Source organism: Ovis aries, chromosome 21 (genome assembly GCF_016772045.2).
Source record: "Ovis aries strain OAR_USU_Benz2616 breed Rambouillet chromosome 21, ARS-UI_Ramb_v3.0, whole genome shotgun sequence".
In the NCBI taxonomy this organism is placed as follows: domain Eukaryota; kingdom Metazoa; phylum Chordata; class Mammalia; order Artiodactyla; family Bovidae; genus Ovis; species Ovis aries.
This window is the reverse complement of record NC_056074.1, coordinates 47,397,133-47,419,724: the sequence shown is the minus strand read 5'-3', so window position 1 is coordinate 47,419,724 and position 22,592 is coordinate 47,397,133. Positions and strand designations below refer to the sequence as shown.

Here is a 22,592-nt window from a genome sequence, read left to right as displayed (position 1 = left end):
GGCTCAAGCAGGGGATCAGGAAGGGGACCGGTTGGGGCCACACGGGGTCTTCAGGACTAGCGCTGTGGCCAGGGGCCCCGAGATGCCCACAGTTGTGTAGGGCCAGATTCTGTCCACAGCTGAGCTCTAAACCATCTGCTTTTGTGGTCTAGGCTGTTGCTTTCCCTGGCAAAGCCCCCTCTGCAGAATCCCAGCATGTCAGATGGGCTGAGAGGGGCCAGCGATTTGAAGCATCTGGGATCTCACCCAGGGCTCACAGTGGTCCCTCTGGCAGCTCAGGGCTTGTCTCCAGGACTCAACTCCAAGGAGACCCCGCCCACTCCTCTGCTTTGCTGGATACTGCCCACACTGTGGTATGGAAGGAAGGTCTTATCCCTGCTCCGGGCCTGGCCCTAGGGGGCTGCTTCAGCACAGCAGGCAGGCGCTCTGCTCCACCCTCTCGGGGTTCTGTGGGAACAAGCGGTCCCCTCCCAGGAGGGTGTGTGTCGACAGTGCCTCCTCCAGGCTCTCTCCTCACCCACCCTGCCTGTGCCCAGGAAGCTGCCTGTGTGGGGGGCACACGGCAGGAGCTGGGAGCAGAAGGGAGTGAGGAGGCGACTCTGGGTAGGCCTGAGTGTGGATAAACAGAGCCTTCCCTTTCTTCCCCCTTAGACTTCCTCGGGGACAGGTGGGGTTTTATTTGTCTCACACAGAAACAAAACTCATAAGTAGAAGGGGCATCTCTATGGACGCTTTCCTCCTGGGGAAGAGCAGCAGAACAGAGGCTCCAGAACTCTGGGTCCCTCCCCAGGGCAGCTCCCAAGGCCTAAAGGCAGCAGGACTGAACAGGGGGTGGCTTGTGGAGCCTGAGAGGCTGTGACAATGCTAGGGTCCCTCTTTCTGCAGAGACCCTCTCACAGAAATGCACGCTCAGGGAGACCCTGAGCCGTTCCTGCAAACCTGGGTGCCGAAAACAACACCTATTCATTCTCTTCCAGGTTCAGAGGGCAGAAATCCAAAGGAAGCTTCACTTGGCTGAGGTCAGGGCTGGCTCAGCCGCACTCACTCCGGAGGCTCTGGGGGAGAATGTCTTCCTTTCCCAGTAGCATCTCCAGCTTCTAGGGCTGTGTCCCCTGCACTCCTTGGCTCGTGGTCCCTTCTTCTGTCCTCAAAGCCAGCAGCCTGGCACCTCACCATAGCGCCACACTGCCTTCTGTGCCAACCCCCCTCTGTCTCCATCCCATGACACTTGTGATGACCCATCTCAGGATCTTGATCTAACCACACCTGCAAAGTCCCCTTTGACAGATGACCCAGGCGCCAGGACCCGATATCTTTGGGGACTACTATTTAGCCCACCACAGATGCATTCACACAAACACAGTATGAAGACGGTCACACAGACAGACGCAGACACACACACACACACACACACACACACCCATGTTTCACACAGGTAGACACTGTCAGTAGAGGCCCACACGCGTGGGTCCCACGTGGTCACACGCTCATTCAAACCTCTTGCCGTCAACCTCCTCAAGCCAGGTCTGGGAGGCCACAGAGCTCTTCCCAGTCCCATTATCTCATAGCTCCCAGGTGACAGCCTTCCTTTCCCCAAAAACCCATGGAAGTCCCTCCTCTGTCCCTCCGCCTAGGAAGCCGTGGCTCTCCCCTACCTTCAGAAACTAACCATGATCTTGAGGCCTTAAAGTTTAAGGTCTCGTTCTGAGCTGGCTGCCTCCTCCATGCAGCCCACCTTGCTCTGCCGTTTCCTGCTCACAGCCTGCCTTGATGCCACACCCTGCAGGTTCTCAGAGCACGTGAACTGAGTGAAGGAACAGTAAAAAATCAAAGGTCACCAAGCAGAGCTCTTAAAGGCTGGTTGTAAGCATGTGCCACAGTCCCTGAGTTTGAGAGCTTGGTGGCTGTTGGACGGGCATCGCAGAGCTGGCTGAGCTGGGACACTCGGGTCTGGGGTATGGGCAGGGCTGGAAATCCCCCTAGGACTTGACCCCAGACAGGCTCCCGGATCCCCCCGCTCTGCGCCTGAGTGCTAGACCTAGAGGTCGACTGCAGACCAGCTGGAGGCCTCCTGCTCCAGGTGAGTGCTGGCTTTCTGAGAGGCCACTTGGCTTCAGCTCTCTGGGTCCTCCACCTGGCACCCTGCAGACACATCCCTCCCGGACTGCACCCCAGGCTCCAGGTGCTGGGGACTCCACCCCCTCAGAGGGCACCTGTAGGGTCTGTCCCCCACCAGAAGCTCAGTCTCAATGACTGGTGCAAGGCCCTCAGGCTAGTCCCCAGTAAAGGGTGCAGTGACCACGGGTGTCCTGGGGAATTCAGGAGCACTGTGAGGGCCGGGTGGTGAGTCTGCTCCAGGCTCCTGGGGAAGAGAATGGGAGGGAAGCAAGGAAAAGGGAGAACACAGGCCCTTACAGACACATCTTAGCCGGGACATGTGACACGGACGCCTAGAAGGGATGAGCGGAAAGCGGGGTGAGGAGTAGGAAGGCGCCCCCTAACGCTGGGGTCAGCGGCGGCCAGTGCCCGTCTGGGACTAACTCCGTTTCGCCACCAGACCGCGATGCGGTCGGCGGCGTGAAAGCCTTGGAAAGCCCTGGAGGAAAGTCCCCGGTGGCGGTCCTGGGAGGAGAGGACGACCCTTCCGGTAGAGCGCTCTTTCAAGCGTTAGCCTGGAGCCACCTGGATAGATGGGGGCGCGTCAAAACCCCTGCTGCTCGTGGGCGCCCGGGGCTGCGGTCGGACACCACGCCGGGGTCACGGGGGCGCGGGGCCCTGCTGACCGCGTGCACCCGCCCCCAGCATGGAGCCCCGCGCTGCCGCTGCCCGCGAGCTGCTCCTGGGCGCACTGGAAGACCTGAGCCAAGAGCACCTGAAGCGCTTCCGCCACAAACTGCGGGACCAGCGGGTGGACGGTCGCAACATCCCGTGGGGGCGGCTGGAGGGCGCAGACACCTTGGACCTCGTGGAGCTGCTGGTCCACTTCTACGGGCCGGAGCGCGCGCTGGACGTGGCCCAGAAAACCCTGCAGAGGGCAGACGTGCGCGACGTGGCGGCGCGGCTCGAGGAGCGTCGGCTGCAGAGTGAGTGCCGGGTGGGGCTTCACCTCGGCCTCTCCCGCCCGGGCAGGTTCCTTCGGCTTCCCCCAAAGAGCATCCGCGTGCCCCGGGGCCCCGAGCCCTGACGCTCCCTTCCACACCCCGCCCGGTCCGCGGGACCCACCGCAGCTCTCCCTTCCAGGTCTCGGCCCCAGCTCCCCGGCGCAGCTCTCCGTCTCCGGTAGGTCTCTCTCGGCGGAAAGCGCAGGCCCCGAGCTGCCCGGACACTTCGGGTGTCCTCAGTCACTCGGAGGTTCCGCACAGCTGGCCCCGGGGGAGGAGCGCGGAGAGGGGGTTGTGAGGCAACAGGGGAAAGTGAGGCCGGAGCCCGCCGGGGAGGGCACTGACACGGCGCCCCCCGACCGCTGTTCCCCTGCCCGCCGCCCGGCGCCCCCTACCCGCAGAGTACAAGAGGAAGTACCGGGAGCACGTGCTGCGGCGGCACGCCAAGGTGAAGGAGCGGGACGCCCGCTCAGTGAAGATCAGCAAGCGCTTCACCAAGCTGCTCATCGCCGAGGCGCCGGAGGCCGAGCGCGCCCGGCGCTCGGACACCCACACCTTCAACCGCCTGTTCGGCCGCGACGAGGAGGGCGAGAGACGGCTGACCGTGGCGCTGCAGGGCCCGGCGGGCATCGGCAAGACCATGGCGGCCAGGAAGATCCTGTATGACTGGGCGGCCGGCAAGCTGTACCACAGCCACGTGGACTTTGCCTTCTTCCTGTCTTGCCGCGAGCTGCTGGAGCGACCGGGCACGTGCAGCCTGGCCGACCTGATCCTAGACCAGTGCCCCGACCGCGAGGCGCCGGTGCAGCAGATGCTGGCGCAGTCCGAGAGGCTGCTGTTCATCCTGGACGGCGTAGACGAAATGTTGGCACCGGAGCCGGCCGAGGCCGCGCCCTGCAGAAACCCCCACGAGGCCGCGAGCGGCGCGCGGGTGCTGGGGAGCCTGCTGAGCAAGGAGCTGCTGCCCGCGGCGCGCCTGCTAGTGACCAGGAGAGGCGCCGCCCCCGGGAGGCTGCAGGCCCGCCTGTGCTCGCCGCAGTGCGCAGAGGTGTGCGGCTTCTCAGACAAGGACAGGAAGAAGTACTTCTACAAGTTTTTCCAGGACGAGTGGAAGGCGGAGCACGCCTACCGCTCGGTGAAGGAGAACGAGATGCTCTTCTCCTTGTGCTTCGTGCCCGCCGTGTGCTGGATCGTGTGCACCGTGCTGCGCCAGCAGCTCCAGCGCGGCCAGGACCTGTGGCGCGCTTCCAAGACCACCACGTCCGTGTACTTGCTCTTCGTGGCCAGCGTCCTGAGATCGGCGCCCGCGGCTGACGGGGCCCAGCTGCAGAGAGAGCTGCGCAAGCTGTGCCGCCTGGCCCGTGACGGTGTCCTCGGGGGCAGGGCGTGGTTCTCGGAGGAGGACCTGGAGCGCCTGCAGCTCTGTGGCGCCAAGGTCCAGACGCAGTTTCTCAGCAAGAAGGAGATGCCAGGCGTGCTGGAGACAGAGGTCACCTACCAGTTCATTGATCAGAGCTTCCAGGAATTCTTAGCTGCTCTGTCCTACCTGCTGGAGGACGAAGGGGCTCCCAGGGCAGCTGCTGGCGGCATAGAGGCACTTCTGCAGGGGGACCCGGAGCTGCACAGCCACCTCAAGCTCACCACGCGCTTCCTCTTCGGGCTGCTGAGCACAGAGAGGATGTGTGAGATCGAGCGCCACTTCGGCTGCACAGCTTCAGAGCGCGTGAAGCAGCAGGTCCTGAGGTGGGTGCAGGACCAGGGCCAGGGCCGCCCTAGGGCGGCGCCAGAGGGGACGGAGGAGATCCTGGCGCCCCAGGGCACTGAGGAGTCAGAGGAGGAGGAGGGCGAGGAGCTCGACTCCCCGCTGGAGCTGCTGTACTGCCTGTACGAGACCCAGGAGGACGCGTTCGTGCACCAGGCCCTCCGCGGCCTCCCTGAGTTGGTGCTGGAGCGAGTGCACTTCGGCAGAATGGACCTGGCCGTCCTGAGCTACTGTGTGCGGTGCTGCCCGGCCGGGCAGGCGCTGCGGCTGGTCAGCTGCAGACTGGCCGCTGCGCAGGAGAAGAAGAAGAGGAGCCTGATGAAGCGTCTGCAGGGCAGCCTGGGTGGCAGCTCGTGAGTCTCCAGGGCAGGGCTGCTGTCTTCTGCGGGCCCTCTGTGTAGGGCATGGGTGCCAGAGCATCTTATGTCCACCTGGGCCTGGGGAGCATGTCCAGGCCTGACGCCTGCTCCCCAGAGGACAGGCACGACTTCATGGCTGGTCTTTCTTACCTCCTCAAGGCAGCTCCCAACGTCCGTCTTCTTCCCCAGGGTGCCTCCACCATGCTCCCCACCCTAGCATCCACGTCCAAGGCGAACCTCCCTCTCCCACCACCGACACGAGGCTTTCTCGCAATGCTTTCTGGAATGTGCCACGTGCACTGTGCTCTGAGCCTTTGCTCCTGCCATTCCATCCACCCGGGGCACTGCCTATCCTCAAAGCCTCTCCAAACTCTCCTCCCCAGTCTGCGGCCGCTTGGCCTCAGAAGTGCCCCCACTGGCTACTGTGTGCCAGGACATCTGCCCGTACCCCTCTCCTCCACCAGACCCTCGCCTGCTGGGCGAAGCTCGTGCCATTGTTTCTGTGCACTTGACTCCACCCCAGCACCTGACTCGGGTGCTCAGCATCTGTTGGGACGATGAATGTCAGGGTGCTGACAGGGGGTGGGGCTGGGGGCGCCCACCGCAGGCGCAAGGACGGACCCGCCTGTCCCACGGGACTCACACGGACAGCTTCAGTGGGGAGGTGGCTGAGGTCGCAGACAAGTGGTTTCACCCTGGGTTCGGGATGAAGAGGGAGGGGGCCCTGGCCCAGCTTGAGGGTTAGGGCAGAAGCAGCTCCAGAGTCTGGAACCGGAGGAAGGAGGCCTTCTCAGGACCGAGGGGCCGGAAGGGGCGGGGCCTTCACCTTCTCTTCTCTCTTCACAGCTCTCGAGCCACCGAGAGAAAACCCCCAGGCTCCCCCCTGCGCCCGCTCTGTGAGGCCATGATCGACCGACAGTGTGGTCTGAACAGCCTGACGTAAGTGGGCAAATCCCAGCCCTTCCCCTGGAAAGGACACCGAGCAGGACACCCTGGGCAGGGGCAGAGGCGTAGCCCTGTCCGGGGATGGCTGACCGAGGGGGCGCTGAGACAGGCTGAGAGCCTGTGCTCCCCTGGCAGGACCAGCAGGCTCTGCCCACACAGGACAGAGGAGGCAAGCGCGTGGGTGCTAGTTAGAACAGAGGGCTTGGCCCCTGTGTGGGCAGGGAGCAGAGCACGCTGAGCTTCCGGAAGAGGGATAAAGGCCAGACTGCCATTTCCCTTCCCCGGGAAGGCTGCTAAGGGCTACTGGACACTGCTGGGTGGTCCTTCTGGATCTCGGAAGTAGCTGTGGAAGGTGTTCAGGGCGCAGGCTCTGAGGCCAGTCTGTCTGAGCTTCAGTCTTCTCCCGGGGAATGGCGCCTGTGGCTTCCACCTCAGAAGGCTGATGTGCGAATTACTGAGGCAGTGCTTAGTATGTAACCTTTTCAATTACTCCTCACTACCACCCAGTAAGCAGAGCATAAGATACATCCCACTAATCAGTACTGGTCAGGTTTGGTGAATTAGATACAGCCACGTGCCAATGCCGACATGACAGCTTCACTCGGCATAAACATTGGGAGCCCATCAAGTCTGCCAAACCAGCTGCATAGAGATGTCCGTCACAGCATTATTCATAATGGTAAAGAAAAGCAGAGACGACACACTGCCCAACTGTTAGGAACTAAATCAGCTTGGTCCCCTGTACTTGCTGGATAACTATATGGAGTTAGACACGTTGAAAGCAAGCTCGTGGAGAATGTCCTAAGAGACAAGGGCGTGCCGTCCAGCGGGTGCTCACGAGGTGTGGACGCGGGTGGCGACGGCGCAGGAGCAGCTCTGCGGGGCCCAGGGAGGCGGGTGTGGAGCCAAGTCTGCGGACCGAACCTCAGCCCCCCGGGAGCAGGCAGCTCGCACACTGCGGACTCCTGTGCTTCTTGACCACAGGCTGTCCCGCTGCAAACTCTCCGACTCGGTCTGCAGAGATCTCTCTGAGGCCCTGAGGGAGGCCCCAGCCCTGGCAGAGCTGGGCCTCTTCCACAATGGGCTCAGCGAGGCCGGCCTGCGTGTGCTGAGCGAGGGCCTGGCCTCGCCCCAGTGCCGGGTGCAGACACTCAGGTGAGGAGCAGCCTGGGAGGGACCGAGGGAGGGACCGGGGCTCCCACAGCAGCTCCTGAGGTCAGCCCTCCCCTAGGGTTCAGCAGCCAGGCCTGCAGGAAGCACTCCAGTACATGGTTGGCAAGCTCCAGCAGATCCCAGCACTGACCACCCTGGATCTCAGTGGCTGCCAGCTGTCAGGACCTGCACTGACCTGCTTGTGCACCACCCTAAAGGGCCCAGGATGCCGCCTGCAAACCCTCAGGTGGAGATAGGGCTGGGAAGGGTACTGGGAACGCAGCCTCTCAGCCCTGGGCTGGGGTGGGTGCCGGGGCTTCGCCCAAACCTTAAAGAGGAATCTCTCCCAGGGCCCTCCTGAGGCAACCCCGCTGTAACTCAGGCCCTGGAGCCCCACCCTCTAACTCCCTGGCTCTGGCCCCGGGCCTGGACCGCGCCACTAGACCAAATGCCCATTGTCAGCCGCCCATGCCCATAATATGGACCAGTGACCCTAAATGCTCCTTAGTGCCCTGAAGGCTCTGGCCCCTGGTCCCTGCCCCCTCCCCACCCTCTGACAGTCCCCGACTGGTCACCTCCTGTGACTGCGTGCCTTCGGCACAACCCAGGCCAGCAGCCCAGCACTGCCCCTGCCGCTGCTCCCCAGCACTGCACCCGCAGGCCCCCTCCCTCACCAACCCCGCGGCCACTCTCTGCACATCACTACAGGCTGACCTCTGTGGAGCTGAGCGAGCAGTCCCTGCAGGAGCTGCGAGCGGTGGAGACAGCAAACCCAAGACTAGTCATCACACACCCAGCGCTGGATGTCCACCCCAAGCCCCCCAAAGTGTCCATCAGTGCCCTCTGAGGTTCTGAAGGCCAGAACTAGGGAGGAATCTGGTCAGCCCTACAGAGGAGACCTCCCCATTTCAAGGGCGAGAGGATGGTGCTCTCTGCTCTGGGCAACCCTTGAGCCTGAGGGGCCCAGGGCAGGCAGGTGGGAGACTCAGACAGACACGGCGCTCGCCTGCTCCGGGGTAGGCCCGGGACACATCCCTTCCCCCACACCCTGGGGACAGTTTATGTCTCTTCCTCCCCACAGGGAAGTGGGCCTCCTCCCCTAGCCCTCACCGCTGCCCCACCCAGGCTTCTCTTCTGGGACCCTCCAGCCCTCCCACTGCAGGGTGAAGCAGGATTGAGCACCGACTGCGTGTTGCCTCTGCCTGGTGAGCTCAGCGAGAGACGACCCATTTGCGGACCCTGCCCCGCTCAGTACAGGCACCCAGAGCCCAGCCGCTCTGCTCTGGCCACAGGGGACCAAGCAGGGGCCGAAGGCGCCCAGAGGAGTCCAGTTGCTCTCTGAGGCCTTCAGAGACTAAGGGGAGTGGAGACGGAGCTCTGAGCAGGGCTGTGATGGCACCGGTGGTATGAGCCCCGTGTGCTGATAATAAACTCTCCCTGGGATTCCGGCCAGTCATTCTCTGCTGCACTTAGCCAGGCATCCTCACGGGTGCTCACGCCCTCGCCTTTGTTCCCCAGCCCATCTGAATGGGGCAGAGCCGCAGCCCCCATTTCCGGGGTGAGCTTGGGGGAACAGCTGGACTCTGGAAGCTCTGATGGGAGGCTTGGCCTTGACCGGCAGGGCCAGCAGCAGACAGCCCGAATCTTCAAATCTTCTCTGCTCAAAGCTGCTGGACTCCGCCAGCTTCTGAGGCCCCAGTCAGAAGGGCCTTCTGGGTCCCTTCATGTCCCCCAGACTTCCTTCCATAACCCATTTTAAAATCCAGTTATTCATTCCACAAAACAGACAAAGCATCCTTGCCCTCCTGGAGCTGGCATTCTAGGCAGCTGTGGAGGGAGGAAAAGGCGTGGGGGAGGGAGCCAAGGGTTTTCTCTTACCTGTAAGGAGTCTGGGACAATCTAGGGAAGACAGGGCACTTGAAAAAGGAAGGAAGTGAGGGGTCAGCCTAAGGATGTCTTGAGGAAAAGGCAGTGGGACAGCAAGTGTGAAGGCCACGCAGCGGCTCGGCCTGCTGTTAACAAGACACCGCAGAGCAGGTAGCTGACCAACAACAGAAGCGCATTTCTCACAGTTCTGGAGGCTGGGATGTCCAAGGTCAAGGCGGCAGTCAATTCGGTATCTGACGAGGCCCCTCTTGGTGCAGATGGCTGTCTTCCAGCCGTGTCCTCACAGGGCAGGAGGGAGCTCGAAGACCTTCTTCAGTTCAGTTCCGTTCAGGCACTCAGTCGTGTCCAACTCTTTGAGACCCCATGGACTGCAGCACACCAGGAGTTTACTCAAAATCTCTTCTGTATAAAGGCACTGATCCTACTCTTAACTGCTCTTGACCTAACTATGTACCAAAGGCCCCACCTACAAACACCATCACAGTGGGGATCAGAAGTCAACCGATGGATGTCGGGGGGACACACTGAGCCCATACTAGGGAGCCAGCGTGCAGAAGCAGCAGGGAAGCCAGGTAGCAGGTGTTGGGTGGGGGGGGGGGGGCCTGGGTGGCCCTCCTGCCGGTAAAGTGGGCTCCGCTGCAGGCTTTGAGCAGACCCTAACTACTCTCAGAGTGGCTGCGGCTCTGCTCGCAAGAGCTGTGGGGCCACAGCAGGCCTGCACCGACCCAGGAGGGTGGCCTGGTCTGAGAGGAGGCAGTGCCTGTGGATGGGGAGAGCTGGGAAGGGGGCCTGGTGGGAGCCCTGGGAGTGGGGATGGAGGGGCCTGGGTGGGGGATGGTGAGGTCACCATTGCTTGTGTTGGGGAAGAGTAGGAAGGCCAGGTTTCAGGCACAGGCTAAATCGGACTGTCTGGTTGGGCCAGTGGTCCCAGCACAGTCATTTGGGTCAGGCCGGGGTTAGAGAGACAAGGTCCAGACAGGCCCAGGAAGCTCAGGAGCTTCCAGAGGCAGGGGGGCACATGGGGAAGATGGAGACTGAAGGGGGGGGTGCAGAGCCAGCCAGTGGGGCGGGGACAAAGGCAGGCGGGGCTCCAGAGGAGAGCCCCGGCCCCACCTCTCCTGGGGGAGGGCGCTCAGGGAGAGAGGAAGGAACCGGCCGCCGGAGAGGGGGGCGGGCGAAAGCCCCGTCAGAGCCACGCTGGAGAAGCCTCAGGGCACAGCTGGAGCTGGGCCTCCCTCCGCTCGGCCTCGCAGGCTGGGCCGCCAGACGCCCCCGGATCGCCCTTCGGCTCGCCCTTCGCCCCCTCCTCGCGCACGCCCGGCGGTGGGGACGCGCGTCCGCCCCGCCCCGCGCGGCCCTGGGGCGCGGACCGCGGGGCCTTCCGGTGGCACGGGCGCCGCTGGCTGCCTCTCCTGCGCCTGAGCGGCAGCGCCCGCTGGAGCCGAGGGACGCGGCAGGGCTGCGGACCCAGAGACGGGGCCTCTGGCCCGCCTGCGCGTCCCCTTCCCCAGCCGCTGGCCACACCCCGCCCTGTACCGACTGGCCTCCAGGAGGGTGAGGCCCGCGGGCTGAGGCTCCGCCCTTCCTGCCAGCAGGACCGGTTCGTGGGGGTGCGGCCCTGAGGTGGGAGCTGGGGCCTCCGTTGGGTCCCTGGATCAGTAGTGGGGGGTGGGGGTCTCCTGGGGCGGCCTGAGAAAATCGGGGCCACGCAGGTGGGCACACGCCCCCCCCTCCACCTCTGGGGCCATCAGTCAAGTTCCAAGGAGAGCTTTGGGAGTTGCAGAAGACAGAGGCCCAGCCCACTGTGGGGCCTCTGCCCCCCGGCTTTTGCAGGCCCCTCCGCGGAGTCACCTTCCATGGAGGATGCTGGCAAGGACGCCACCAGATTCACTGCCCATTCTCTGCCCAGTGACCCCCGGCTCTTGGCCACCGTGACCAACTCATACTTGGGCACACGCGTGTATCATGAGACACTGCATGTGAGCGGTGTGTACAATGGGGCTTTGGGGGATACCCACCGGGCCATTCTGCCCAGCCCCCTCAATGTCCAGCTGGAGGCCCCTGCAAGGACGGGAGAGCAGCTAACCAAGACCTACGCTCTGGACACCAACACAGGTAGCCCCTGGCTGCCCTCCGCCCACCCCTACCCCCTGCCATTGTTCCCGGGGAGCAGAAGGTCAGACAGAGGCCCCATCCCAGCACCTCCTCACTCAGGATGCCAGCATCCTGCAAAAGGAGGCTCTGAGAGGCCGCTTTGTGAGGCTTCCAGCCGGGGGGCCTCCCAAACGAGCAGGAGCCCGGCGGCCCCCATGTAGCTGTTGCTTCCCTAACAGGACAGCTGGGGCTTGGAGGGGGCTCCCTCACTGAAGGGAGAGGGGGACTTCATTCCCAGCCCACAGAGGCCGGCGGTTTGGAACTGTCCTCGGTGGCCCCAGGCGGTTGTGAGAATTGCCCCGTCTTCCTCTCCACCCTTTCCCAGGCTCCTTCCTGCACACCCTGGAGGGCCCCAGCTTCCGCGCCTCCCAGCGAATCTATGCCCACCGCACACTGCCTCATGTCCTGGCCTTCAGTGTGTCCATCACCCGCCTGGCCAAGGGGAGCTGGCCCATCACAGTGCGGCTGCAGTCAGCCTTTTCCCCAGAAAGTCCGGACCTGGACCTGCATCTGGGTCCTGACTTCCAGGGAGCCCGGTAAGGAGGGGCAGGGGGCCGGCTGGGTGGCCAGAGGAGAGGCTGGTCCCTGAGACACAGCTGCCCTCCTGCAGGTACCTGTGTGGCCGCACACTCAGCCCTGAGCAGCCTGGGGGTGCGCGGCAGGAGGTGCACATGCTGTGGACGCCGGTGCCCCCAGCCTTGACCCTCGGAGAAGGGCAGGAGGACGCGACATGGGAGTTCCTGACAGTGGTGGGTGGCAGCCAGGCTGAGGCCCAGGCCTGCCTCACAGAGGCCCTGCAGCTGCAGGCCAGGCACGCGCTCTACACGGCCCACGCCCAGGCCTGGGCCCAGCTCTGGGCGGACTGTGGCCTGGATGTAGAAGGGCCGCTTGCCCTGCGCCAGGCCCTGCGTGGCGCCCTCTACTACCTGCTCAGCGCCCTGCCCCAGCCCGGGGCCCCAGGACGCGACTGCCACGGCCTCAGCCCTGGGGGCCTCTCCAACGGGAGCCGTGGGGAGTGCTACTGGGGCCACGTCTTCTGGGACCAGGTGCGCCGCCCCGTCCGCGCGCTGCGGGCCTCTGCCCGGGGAGGGGGCTGCGGCTAGGGAGGCCTGCTGGGGCAGCAGAGGCGCAGAAGGAGGAGGGGTCAGACCAGAAGGTGCAGAGGCCCAGAGCTGCGCAGCTGCAGGACACCTGGCCGGAGCGAGGGGTGCTCCCCTCTGGGGAAGCAGTCACTGTAGAGAGGCCGAGGCGGCCACAGAGACTCTACCTGGGGACGGGCACAGCCAGCAGTGTGCTCTGCAAAGAGCCCTGGGGCTGCTGAGGGGAGGGAGGACGGAGGAAGGTGAGGCAGCCAGGACCAGGTGACCTCGGGGCCCTCCGTCCGCTCCCCACACCCAGACTCTGGCCTGAGCCCCGCCAGACTTGCAGTGCCCGCCAGGTCTGAGGAGTGCCTCTGGGGGATGCGGCCGTGGGATTGGCAGGACAGACCCAGGGGCACGCCGGGGGCGGGGGCTGCTGCGGCCGCGGCGAGAGACCAGGGGCTCTGCTGCGGCTCCAGGACCTCTGGGTGCTCCCGGGACTGCTGCTGCTCCACCCCGAGGCCGCCAAGGCTCTCCTGCAGTACCGCATCCGGACGCTCAGCGGGGCCCTGGACAACGCCCGCAGCCTGGGCTACCAGGTGAGGGGCCCCCAAAGGGCCTGAGGCCCCCCACCCCTCTCAGGCCCTCACCCCTCGCCCCAGGCCCCCTCTGTGGGTGGGACCCGGACTTCCTGGTCCCTCCCCCAGCCTGTACTGCGCCAGTGGGAACAACAGTCGGAAGGGCCCTGCAGGGCCCCGCTGGCTGCCCTGCCCCAGGGCAGGGACGCAGCAGATGCCGGGCGGAAGCAAGCTGGCCCACAGCGGGGACACCGTGGGCACTCCAAGCCTGCAGGGCCCCACAGCAGCCCCCGCCTCTGTCTGCCCTCCATGGCTGAAGGCTGGCAGCGAGGGGAAAGGGGCGGGCTACCCCTGGCCCCCAGGAACACAGTCGTCTGCTCCATCCCCCAACCCCCAGGGAGCCAAGTTTGCCTGGGAGAGCGCGGGCTCTGGCCTGGAGGTCTGCCCTGAAGCCATCTATGGGACCCAGGAGATCCACGTCAACGGGGCCGTGGTGCTGGCCTTCCAGCTGTACTACCACACCACCCAGGTGAGGGGCCACTGTGCCCCCCAGGGCCACCCTCCATGCCGCATGACTGCCTGTCTGGGTCTAGTCCTGTGGAGCATCTTGGAGCCAGGCCTTCATTGCTGGGCGCTCAGAAGGGTGGGCCTTGGCGAGAAATGCAGTCAGCGATGGGAGCTAGAATCACAGGCCCCGTGGCCTCTGACATGCCCCCTCTCCTCAGGACTTGGAGCTCTTCCGAGAGGCTGGTGGCTGGGATGTGGTCAGGGCTGTGGCTGAGTTTTGGTGCAGCCGTGTAGAGTGGAGCCCTGAGGAGGAGAAGTACCACCTGAAGGGTGAGAGCGTGGCCGTCGCAGGAATGTGGGTGACGGGCAAGGGACGTGGAGCCTGGACAGTCACAAGTGGACAGGCAGGCAGACGCGTGTGACCGCCAGCCCCACAGTGGTGACTGGGCCGGGACAGGTGCCTAAGCCCCTCCGTGAAGTACCATCTTGCCCTTCTATGCCCAGGAGTCATGCCCCCTGATGAGTACCACCCAGGGGTCAACAATTCTGTGTACACCAACGTCTTGGTCCAGAACAGGTCAGACCCCACCCCGCCTCCACCGAAAAGGGGAAGGAGTGTGGCGGCTGCCCCATCCCCCTGCCTCACCTCTGCCCCCTCGCCCTGTTCCCTTCCCCCACTGCCCCTGCCCCTGCCCCTTCCCCCCCACCCCTGCCCCTGCCCCTCCCCGCCACCTCCCCCTGCCTCACCCCTGCCCTGCCGCCTCTGCTCCTAGCCTGCGCTTTGCTGCTGCCCTGGCCCAGGACCTGGGGCATCCTGTCCCCAACCAGTGGCTGGTGGTGGCTGATAAGATCAAGGTGCCCTTTGACCCGAAACTGAACTTTCACCCTGAGTTTGATGGGTACCAGCCTGGTGAGTGGACTCGCAGCTCCTTCAAGGCTCTTCTCTCCTCCCAGAGGACCTTGTGTCCACCCTGAACGCCCCCTTCCTAACAGAGCAGTCCCTGCCCCGCCCCCACCCCTTCAGCAGCACCTTGCCCTACCCTCCAGGAGAGGAAGTGAAGCAGGCAGACGTTGTGCTCCTGGGGTACCCTGTCCCCTTCCCCTTGAGTCCCCACGTTCGCAGGCAAAACCTGGAGATCTATGAGGCGGTGACGTCCCCCCACGGCCCCGCCATGACCTGGGTAAGGAGAATGTGGGGCGTGGGGTGGTGGTCCTCACAGCACCTTGGCATTGTCCCACTGGCCTCAGTATCCCCTCCCCCTGCTGTGGGCCTCATGCCAGCATGTCCTCTGACCCCAGAGCATGTTTGCGGTGGGCTGGATGGAGCTGAAGGACCCAGGGCGGGCATGGGCCCTCCTGGAGAGGAGCTTCGCCAACGTCACGGAGCCCTTCAAGGTCAGCCTGGCCCCAGCCCGGACCTCCGTGCTCACCACGCCCAGCCCTGCCCTGACCGCCTTGCTCCCCTGCAGGTGTGGACGGAGAATGCAGACGGGTCAGGTGCTGTGAACTTCCTGACAGGCATGGGGGGCTTCCTGCAGGCGGTGCTCTTTGGGGTCACGGGGTTCAGGTGAGTGCAGCGGCAGCAGAGGGCGGTCGCCTGCTGCCCCCTGCCCCCCTCACAGAGCCTTCCCTTCCCCCAAGGATCACCAGGGCCGGTCTGGCTTTCGACCCCATGTGTCCGGTGGGGGTCTCTGGAGTGTGCATCTCTGGCATCTCCTACCAGGGGAGCAGGCTTGACTTCTCCCTCTCTGCGGGCCTCGTGACAGTTGAGGTCACGGCCCAGGCAGGGACCTGGGCCCCCTCTCTGGAAGCCGAGCTGTGGCCGTCACGGACTCGGCTCCCCCTGCCTCCAGGTAGGCGCCCCCCCAGACCCCATCCAAGGCGGCCCCAGTGTGTGCCTCGCCCCACAACACCCCTCTCCCTGCAGGACGCAGAGTGTGCTTTCCCTGCTCAGCAGGCCGGATACAAAGGTCAGGCCTGTAGGCCGCACGGGCCGCACGCGCTGCCCCACGAGCTTCCTGGGAGGCTTTCGGAAGACGTTGAACAGCTGCCCCGAGCCCACAGGCCCCGCTCTGGGACACCCTTGGGCCCTGAAGCTCCGTGAGCCCCTCCCCAGGCCCCCTCCCTGCAGACGGCCAGGGCTGCCCCCCCCGGCCACGCCCCCCACTGGTGCCCCCCGAATGGCTGTACCCGCCCCTTCTCAATGCCCTCCTGGACCCCCACCCACCTCCACGTGGCAGCCAGGCCCCCTGTGGCGTGAGTTCAAGCCTCTGCCTCTAGCCGAGCCCCCAGTGACCCCCGTGGACAGGCCATTTCCCTGCTGCTCAGCCCTGTCTGCTCTCAGCCCCCTCGTGCCCTTCCCGTGGGGCCAGTTCTGCAGAGATGCCTGAGGCAGGTGTGGACCTCGCTGGGGAGGACCACAGGGTGCGGGGCGTGGGGAGGACTTAGGACCTGGGCTGCAGCCTCACCACAAAGGACTGTGTGTCACACGCCCGAGCCCGGGCACTCCTGGATTGCCTGGGGGCCCAGCACCCTCAGTCCTTGGCTTGTCTTGCCTCTGGGCCACTTCGGTCACCTCTGATGGTCTCTGTCACGTGCCTTCCTCGAGGAAGGAGGGGGTGTGGGGTGCGGAGCAGGGCCCTGCTCTCCCCGCCGACCAGCCGGAAGGACGGGGCACGCGGCCTCAGCCGAGGCTCCACCTGCTGTCTGCTCCAGGCCTGAGCCCCACAGCTGGCACAGCTGACTTGGGCTCTCAGGTCTTCCAGGGTGGGACGGCATCTGCTGGGGAAGTAAAGCTCGGTTGGTGCCGGGCAAGCTGTGTCTGTGCTGAGGAGCTGACGGGCACCCTCCTGAAAGGGAGGCTCTTGTCAATGGTCAGGCTTCCGTTCCCTTGCTCATGTGGAGCAAGTGAGTGAGTCCCATCACGTCTGCACCTGCCTCCCTCCCCACCCCACCACCGCCCACCGCCGCCTTCATCTGGCAAACTGCTGCTCTCCGTTCTCAGTGGAGAGTTAGCCCAAGTTCTCCCAAAAGCAGATACCAGCAGGTGAACTGTGACAGACCAAAGCCCCTGAGGAAGAGAGGAGAGGGGTGGCGGAGGAGCTGGGGTCACCAGAGCCTGCCTGCGTGCGGCTGCGGGGAGCGTGGCCAAGCTACAGACCAGCTTCCTGAGTGCGCGTGGCCTCAGGATGGAATCAGCGCTTGATGGGGCTCCCCCGGGTGCCCGCAGGCTTTCATTCAGCCGCTGGCAGTGCAGCAGAGGCCCAGGAGGTCTGCTGGAGCCAAGCATTTAGGCCACGATGGTCCCCATGAAGCAGACACTTGCCTCTGCGGCCCTGGAGCCAGATGTGGGCACAGGCGTTAGGTGGGGCTGGCAGGCGGCGCTTTGTCCACAGGACTGACATCACCTGATGTTTCCCCAGGTGTCTGTGCCACGCGTGCGTGTGTGTGTGCACCCACCTGTGCAGGGGAAGGGGCAACCCTCTGAGGGGCCTTAACAGGGTGGCAACACGTGTGTGCTGCCTGGCTGATCCAGTCCGTGGCAGCCCACTTGACCAGGTCCCTTCCTGGGGCAGGAAGCATTGCTGGTGACCTTCATCTGTACCTGGCTTAACGGCACATTCTCTGTCCTCACACCTGGGTATGGGCTGGACACTCTGCTCCCCTCACCAAATGTGGGGACCAGCAGACCATCCCCTGCTTGGAGACCTGTATTCAACCGCACACAGGCTAAGCCCAGCTCCCAGCCTCTGTGTCCAGCAGTGGGTTGTTCCCTTCCTGGGTCAGACCTGGAGCTTAGTGTTGAAACACTGCCTCCATGCTAGTCTGAGCACTGGCCTTGTCCTTGGTCCCGTGCAGGACCAGCGCCCAGGAAGGGGCAGAACTCCTCCACCCCAGGTCCCTCCAGCACAACCTCTGTCTCGGGCTGGCTCCGAGCAGCACACACTCGGCAGGGGCTGGGGCACCGCTGGCCTGCAGCTGGGACCCATCGCTGCTGGCACGTGATGGAGACAGCTGGGCCAGCTGTGGGCTGTCACAGGAGGGGGGCCACTCCAGGGGCTCCAGGTAGAGCAGCTCCACAGAGACCTCCACCCCCAGCCCAGGCCGGGTGGGAAGGGACTATGGGTGGGGTGCTCAAAGCCCTGAGCCGCCCTGTGGTTAAGGCCCCTGCAATTAGCCTGCCCTGTCATTGGCCTGGCCACAGCAAGGCCCCAAGGGCCTCGCCCCCAGGCACACAGAGTGTGCGTGTGTGTTTAGCAACCCCTTCTCTGGATCTGGTAGGGGATTGCAGAGGAAGGTAAAGTGGTACGAGAACAGGCACATGTGCCAGAGACACTTAGAAATGTCCGCACCCCAAGTGGCCCTCTCTGTGCAGTCGTGCGTGTGGGGGGGTGCTCCTGTGCATGTGTGTGTGATGGACGTGTGCACAGACGGTGGTGTGACCGTGCCTATCTGCTTGTGTGTCTGTCTCCAGCCCCCCCCCCACCCCGATCCAGGAGGGAGGGAACCCACTGCTGGGACGGAGATCAATCAGAATTAAAGGAACGTGAGGTCAGGAGGACAGCGTAACAAAGAGAAGGTCAGCACAGGCCCAGCCACGGGCAGGAACTTGCAGGGCAAGGACGATCTCACTGGCCAGGGACTCCCCGTAACACGCATGCACACACGCTGACTCGAGGATGGGCACACACGTGGACTCAGAGACTCACCACACATGTTCTGGAAGATAGGCCACTAAACCACAGCATGGCAGAGATCAAAAGCCCAAGTTCCCCAACTTCATTCTAAAATACTCAGGCGCCTCCGCCCAGAAGCCACAGGCTGCCTGGTGCCTGCACAAAGGGGACAGTCAGGGCACGGCCAAGCCAGCGGGACAGAGTGGGCCCCCATGGATGCTGAGGGCGGTCCAGGGGCACTGGGCTGCGGTGGTCCCTAGGGTAGCTCCCCTCAGGAAGACGCACTCCCCAGCCCCAGCCAGGAACAGTCCCAGAAGGCACTTTCAGGAACCAGGTCCTTTTTAATTGAACAGCCGAGCCTGGTGAGTGGGGAGGGAGGAGCTGGCCTGAGGGCCGGGGGTTAGGGAACTGGGGCCATCGAGCTGAGGGGAAGCCCCTGAGGCCCGAGCGGAAGACCTTCAGAGTCAGTGTTAGGTGCCCGGGCTAGGGTGGGGGTGGGCCTCAGCCCTGTAGATGGTCAGGGCTCCAGGGGGCTGGGGTAGAGCCCTGGAGTTGGGGTCCCTGGTCGGGACAGGGCCCGGCCTGTCAGTCATAGTCGGCGTCATCGAACTTGGTGCTGAAGAAGGCGGCGGAGCCCTTGGCCAGCCGAGACAGGTGCAAGGCGCCGGTCACCACCAGCACCAGGAGCAGGAGCGGTGGCACCAGCGCCCACATCGTGGCCAGGATGTTGTAGCACTTGGCCTTGGAGCCGAGACGCCGGGCTGCCTCCAGATCTCCAGCCACCTTCTGGTCTCGGGCCTGCGGACCAGCAGCAGAGCCAGGGCTCCACAGGTTTGCGGGCACTGAGGGCCCCGCCACCCCCACCCCAGGCAGCCCCTGGGTCCGCACCTTGAGGGGCCCATGCTGGACCCAAAACCTGGCTGGAGGGGAGAGGCCTGAGGGGGTGCTGTCTGGGCTGGACTCACTCCCTTCACTGCCCCCAGCTGGACACAGGGGCTTGACCTTCCCTGGGGGGTCTTGGGTGGTAAATGGTTCAGCCTAAGGTGGGGCTGAAGGGAGCCTCTGCACCCTCCCACTCCAGTCAATGGACTCAGTGGCCATCCCAAGCCAGTCCTTCCGGGACTCCCAAGGGTAGGGGGTCCTCAGTGGTGCTGGGAGGCCGCCACCACAGGAGCTGAAGCTAGGGAGCTGTGCTACCGTGTGAAAAGCCCCATTTGAAAGAAGGGGCTTCCTTAGGTTAGGCCTGATCTACCCTGGGTCCTTTGGGACAGACTAGACCCCCCCCCTTTCATTTTTATGAACAGCAGTCAGAAGCCCTGTGGGAGGCAGGCCTCCCCCCACAGTCAGGCTGTAGCACAGCCCGCAGAGTCCTGCACCCTGGCTTAATAAGCAGCCCCCACGAAATGCCCCTGGGCCCCCACGAAGCACCCCAGGCCCACCTTGATGGAGTAGGCCAGCGCCAGGAAGCCGAGGCAGCACAGGTTCAGGTAGAGGGTGCTGAACACCGACCAGATCAAGTGGTCTCGAGGTGGGGGTCGCGGCGCCCCCAGCGCCAGGGCCGTGTGGGCGCTGCCGTCGGCCTTGCGGGGCGTCGGGGCCCCGGGGTCCTCGCGGGGGTACGACGTGTCCATGGGTTCCAGCGCCGTCTCCTCGCTCGGACTCCTGCTTCGAGGGTGGGCGCCCCGCCGCTTATAGCCCCCGCCGCGCCCGGCTGACCGGCCCGCTGCTAAATATAACGACAAATGCCAGCCGGCCGAGCGCCGCCCCGCCCGCCGCGCCCGCGAGCCCACCGCCCGGCCGCAGGGAGCCCCGCCCCTCAGAGAGCTCCCCCCTCGCCGGGCGCTGGGGCGCCGCCGGAGCCCCTCCTGCCCTGGGGTCCAGCTGGGAAGCCCCCATCCAAGGCGGCCGGCCCAGGCACGCGGTGGCTGCGGTCTGCCCGCCAGAGGCCCCTCCCCCGCGGACAAAAGCGCGTGGCGGCGCCGGGTCAAGGCCGCTGGGGCTGGGTGCCGCCTTGGCTTCTGCTGTCCTCGGCAACGCCCAGATCACCGTCTGATCACCCGTGTCCAGCCTTACGGGTATGACAGTCCCCGTGAGTGCCGGTGGGAGATGTCCAGGTGGAACTGGACAGTGCCAAGGAGAAAACGGAGTATGGAGAGAGAAAGCGGGGGGTGCGCGTGCTGGGGGGCGGGCTGTGCCTGGGCCCTGCTGTTGGAGGCTGCAGGGAGCCCTCCTCCCCCTTGGCAGGCAGCTGCCGCTCAGTCTGGTTGCTTCTTCCTCCCCAGTCCAGAGCTCTCTGTGGCGGATGAGCTTTTTATGTCTTAAGCCTGGTCTCACCTCCCTGCAGACGGCCCAGCAGCATCTGTGTGCCTGCAAATCACGTGTATGTCAAGGGCCAGATTGGATGTGAGAGGTGGACCATAAAGCAAGCTGAGCACCAAAGAACTGATGCTTTTGAACTATGGTGCTGGAGAAGACTCTTGAGAGTCCCTTGGACTGCAAGGAGATCAAACCAGTCCATCCTAAAGGAACTCAGTCTGAGTAATCATTGGAAGGACTGATGCTGAAGCTAAAACTCCAATACTCTGGCCACCTGATGCAAAGAATTGACTCATTGGAAAAGACCCTGATGCTGGGAAAGATTGAGGGCAGGAGAAGGGGACAACAGAGGATGAGATGGTTGGATGGCATCACCGACTCGATGGACGTGAGTCTGAGCAAGCTCCAGGAGTTGATGATGGACGGGGAGGCCTGGGGTGCTGCAGTCCATGGGGATGCAGAGTCGAACACGACTGAGCGACTGAACTGACTGACTGACTCGGATTGATATGACCAAGTGCCCGCTCCGTGGAGGAGGGCTCCTGGGTGCTCCAGCCTGCTCCTCTAAGGGAGACCTCAGGCTCCCAAACCTTCTGTCTGAGTTGGGACTGCTGTAGCTAGTGCCCAGACCAGTGACTCATAAATCACAGAAATGTTCCTCTCACTTTTCTAAAGGCTTGAAGGTCTGAGATAAGGGTGCCAGCGTGGGTGGGCCCTCATTCCAGACAGCCTGCTCCTCCCTGCTCCCCTCTGGTGGGAGGAGCTGAGGGGGGGATCCACCCTCATGACCTTCTGCCCTCCTAATACCATCACTTTAGGGTTTCAGTAGGGATTTGGGGGAACACAGGCATCCACTCCACTGTGCCCTCTGCCCAGTCCCCGCCCCCTGCACAGGAGGTGGCCACCGGCCACCTTGTGTGATGGTCCTTTTCTGCACCCTTTCCCTGCCGCTGGAAGATGTGAGCGACGAGACACGTCGTCTTCTTTCTCTCATCAGAGCCAGTTTATCCTCTGCCTATAAGTCTTTGAACAGCCCTTCAAGAAGCCGTATCAGATGTGCCTTAATCTTTGTGTTACTCATTTCTTAAAGGAGTTTTAATCTATTGGGCTTTAATTATTCGTCCCTCACCCATCCAGCTCCACCCATTCCCCTGCCCCTTCTGCCCCTCACACCAAACCCGCTTGGTCCCAATTCCAGGATGGGCAGAATCTCAGCGCCGCTGGCCCCAGACAAGCGCCCTTCCCCTGGATTAGCGCAGCCGCTCTGCCTTCCCTCTGCGACAGCCAGAGCGGGCCTGTTACAGCAGGAAGCACATGCTCCGTCAACTTCCTTGACTCAGGAAATCTGCTTTCAGGCCCACCCCTATGCGATCTTGTCTGTTTGGAATATCCCTCGAAAATGGCCATTCTATTCTAGGTTGTTTACTGAGACTTCGCCATTTTTGTCATGTACACAGCTTCTGGGGCAGCAGTTCTTAGATATAAATAAACAGTTGTGCCGGCAGGTGGCGAGCTCCTTTCTTATATCTAACCCTTGGGTTCTCTCTGAGACGAACTAATACCTCAAGAGAACTTGCCTCTGAGATGCGGATTGTGCGTGATTCGTGGTGTACCTCGCTGCTCAGTTTTCTTGGGTTTGATGAGCAATCTGGAGTCAATGTAACCAATTCTATAATCAACTTACCCTAACATGTGAGTCCTTAGGTCGGGAGGCAAGTGGTGTAACAGCTCTCAAGTGCCTAATCTGCACTACCAGGTTTTGCTGCTTGTTTTTCTAACTTGCAAACTTTGCATTCCCAGCAGGACTTGCACTAGACCCAGTCCAGCTTAAACTGGTAGTAACTCACTTCGAGATCCAGTTCAGTTTTTAAATGAGACCCAGCCTGCCTCCGGATGGCAAACACCAACAGTTCCTAACATGGAGTCTGAGGACTGGGAGAGGATTGGACCAGCAGAACCCCACACGTGAAGAGTACAGCCAGGGCCTCCACACCGACCAGAAACTGTGTTGGGGCTCACAGTCCCCACCTAGGTGCTGAGACAGATTTGGGGGGCTGGGGTTTTGCATCCAAAATA

The 22,592-nt window shown here is 63.5% G+C and overlaps 3 protein-coding genes across 11 annotated transcripts; 2 read left to right on the top strand and 1 right to left on the bottom strand.

Annotated features, from left to right (window-relative positions):
* The first annotated feature begins 1,878 nt into the window (after nucleotides 1-1,878).
* Nucleotides 1,879-9,637, top strand: NLRP6 (NLR family pyrin domain containing 6). 2 transcript variants are annotated; one of them, XR_006057518.1, is made up of 8 exons: nucleotides 1,879-2,080; nucleotides 2,803-3,083; nucleotides 3,241-3,279; nucleotides 3,503-5,216; nucleotides 6,069-6,161; nucleotides 7,152-7,322; nucleotides 7,409-7,566; nucleotides 8,028-8,140. XR_006057518.1 is itself a non-coding variant. In XM_042238172.1 (8 exons), exons 2-8 carry the CDS (start codon nucleotides 2,804-2,806, stop codon nucleotides 8,164-8,166), a joined length of 2,604 nt encoding a protein of 867 aa, XP_042094106.1. In that variant the 5' UTR covers nucleotides 1,879-2,080; nucleotide 2,803; the 3' UTR covers nucleotides 8,167-9,637. The 2 variants fall into 2 exon arrangements, 1 of the variants encoding a protein (XP_042094106.1); XM_042238172.1 differs by having other exon boundaries at nucleotides 7,399-7,566; nucleotides 8,028-9,637.
* A 745-nt stretch (nucleotides 9,638-10,382) lies between these two features.
* Nucleotides 10,383-22,020, top strand: PGGHG (protein-glucosylgalactosylhydroxylysine glucosidase). 8 transcript variants are annotated; one of them, XR_009597971.1, is made up of 15 exons: nucleotides 10,383-10,760; nucleotides 11,040-11,321; nucleotides 11,686-11,896; nucleotides 11,971-12,406; nucleotides 12,919-13,038; nucleotides 13,415-13,546; nucleotides 13,743-13,854; nucleotides 14,029-14,101; nucleotides 14,298-14,434; nucleotides 14,572-14,705; nucleotides 14,824-14,919; nucleotides 14,994-15,091; nucleotides 15,166-15,377; nucleotides 15,452-19,031; nucleotides 20,545-22,020. XR_009597971.1 is itself a non-coding variant. In XM_027959951.3 (14 exons), the coding sequence occupies exons 2-14, from the start codon at nucleotides 11,063-11,065 to the stop codon at nucleotides 15,505-15,507; spliced, it is 2,076 nt and encodes a 691-aa protein (XP_027815752.1). In that variant the 5' UTR covers nucleotides 10,383-10,760; nucleotides 11,040-11,062; the 3' UTR covers nucleotides 15,508-22,020. The 8 variants fall into 8 exon arrangements, 3 of the variants coding, with proteins under 3 accessions (XP_027815752.1, XP_027815753.1, XP_027815754.1); XR_009597970.1 differs by having other exon boundaries at nucleotides 20,483-22,020; XR_009597969.1 differs by having other exon boundaries at nucleotides 15,452-20,275.
* On the bottom strand, nucleotides 18,522-20,134 carry IFITM5 (interferon induced transmembrane protein 5). The gene is made up of 2 exons (XM_027960008.2): nucleotides 19,640-20,134; nucleotides 18,522-18,998 (listed from the first exon to the last, which is right to left on the bottom strand). The coding sequence occupies exons 1-2, from the start codon at nucleotides 19,829-19,831 to the stop codon at nucleotides 18,786-18,788; spliced, it is 405 nt and encodes a 134-aa protein (XP_027815809.1). The 5' UTR covers nucleotides 19,832-20,134; the 3' UTR covers nucleotides 18,522-18,785.
* Nucleotides 22,021-22,592: the final 572 nt, after the last annotated feature.

What these genes read in the sequence shown, in the direction of transcription:
- NLRP6 (XM_042238172.1), top strand. Translation starts at nt 2,804, where the DNA reads ATGGAGCCCCGCGCTGCCGCTGCCCGCGAGCTGCTCCTGGGCGCACTG. An exon ending in GGCGCAGCTCTCCGTCTCCG is followed by an intron (nt 3,280 to 3,502) that starts GTAGGTCTCTCT and finishes CCCTACCCGCAG; the next exon opens with AGTACAAGAGGAAGTACCGG. An exon ending in TGTGGTCTGAACAGCCTGAC is followed by an intron (nt 6,162 to 7,151) that starts GTAAGTGGGCAA and finishes TCTTGACCACAG; the next exon opens with GCTGTCCCGCTGCAAACTCT.
- PGGHG (XM_027959951.3), top strand. Translation starts at nt 11,063, where the DNA reads ATGGAGGATGCTGGCAAGGACGCCACCAGATTCACTGCCCATTCTCTG. An exon ending in CGCTCTGGACACCAACACAG is followed by an intron (nt 11,322 to 11,685) that starts GTAGCCCCTGGC and finishes ACCCTTTCCCAG; the next exon opens with GCTCCTTCCTGCACACCCTG. An exon ending in TGTACTACCACACCACCCAG is followed by an intron (nt 13,547 to 13,742) that starts GTGAGGGGCCAC and finishes CCCTCTCCTCAG; the next exon opens with GACTTGGAGCTCTTCCGAGA.
- IFITM5 (XM_027960008.2), bottom strand. Translation starts at nt 19,831, where the DNA reads ATGGACACGTCGTACCCCCGCGAGGACCCCGGGGCCCCGACGCCCCGC. An exon ending in CGCTGGCCTACTCCATCAAG is followed by an intron (nt 18,999 to 19,639) that starts GTGGGCCTGGGG and finishes GCTGGTCCGCAG; the next exon opens with GCCCGAGACCAGAAGGTGGC.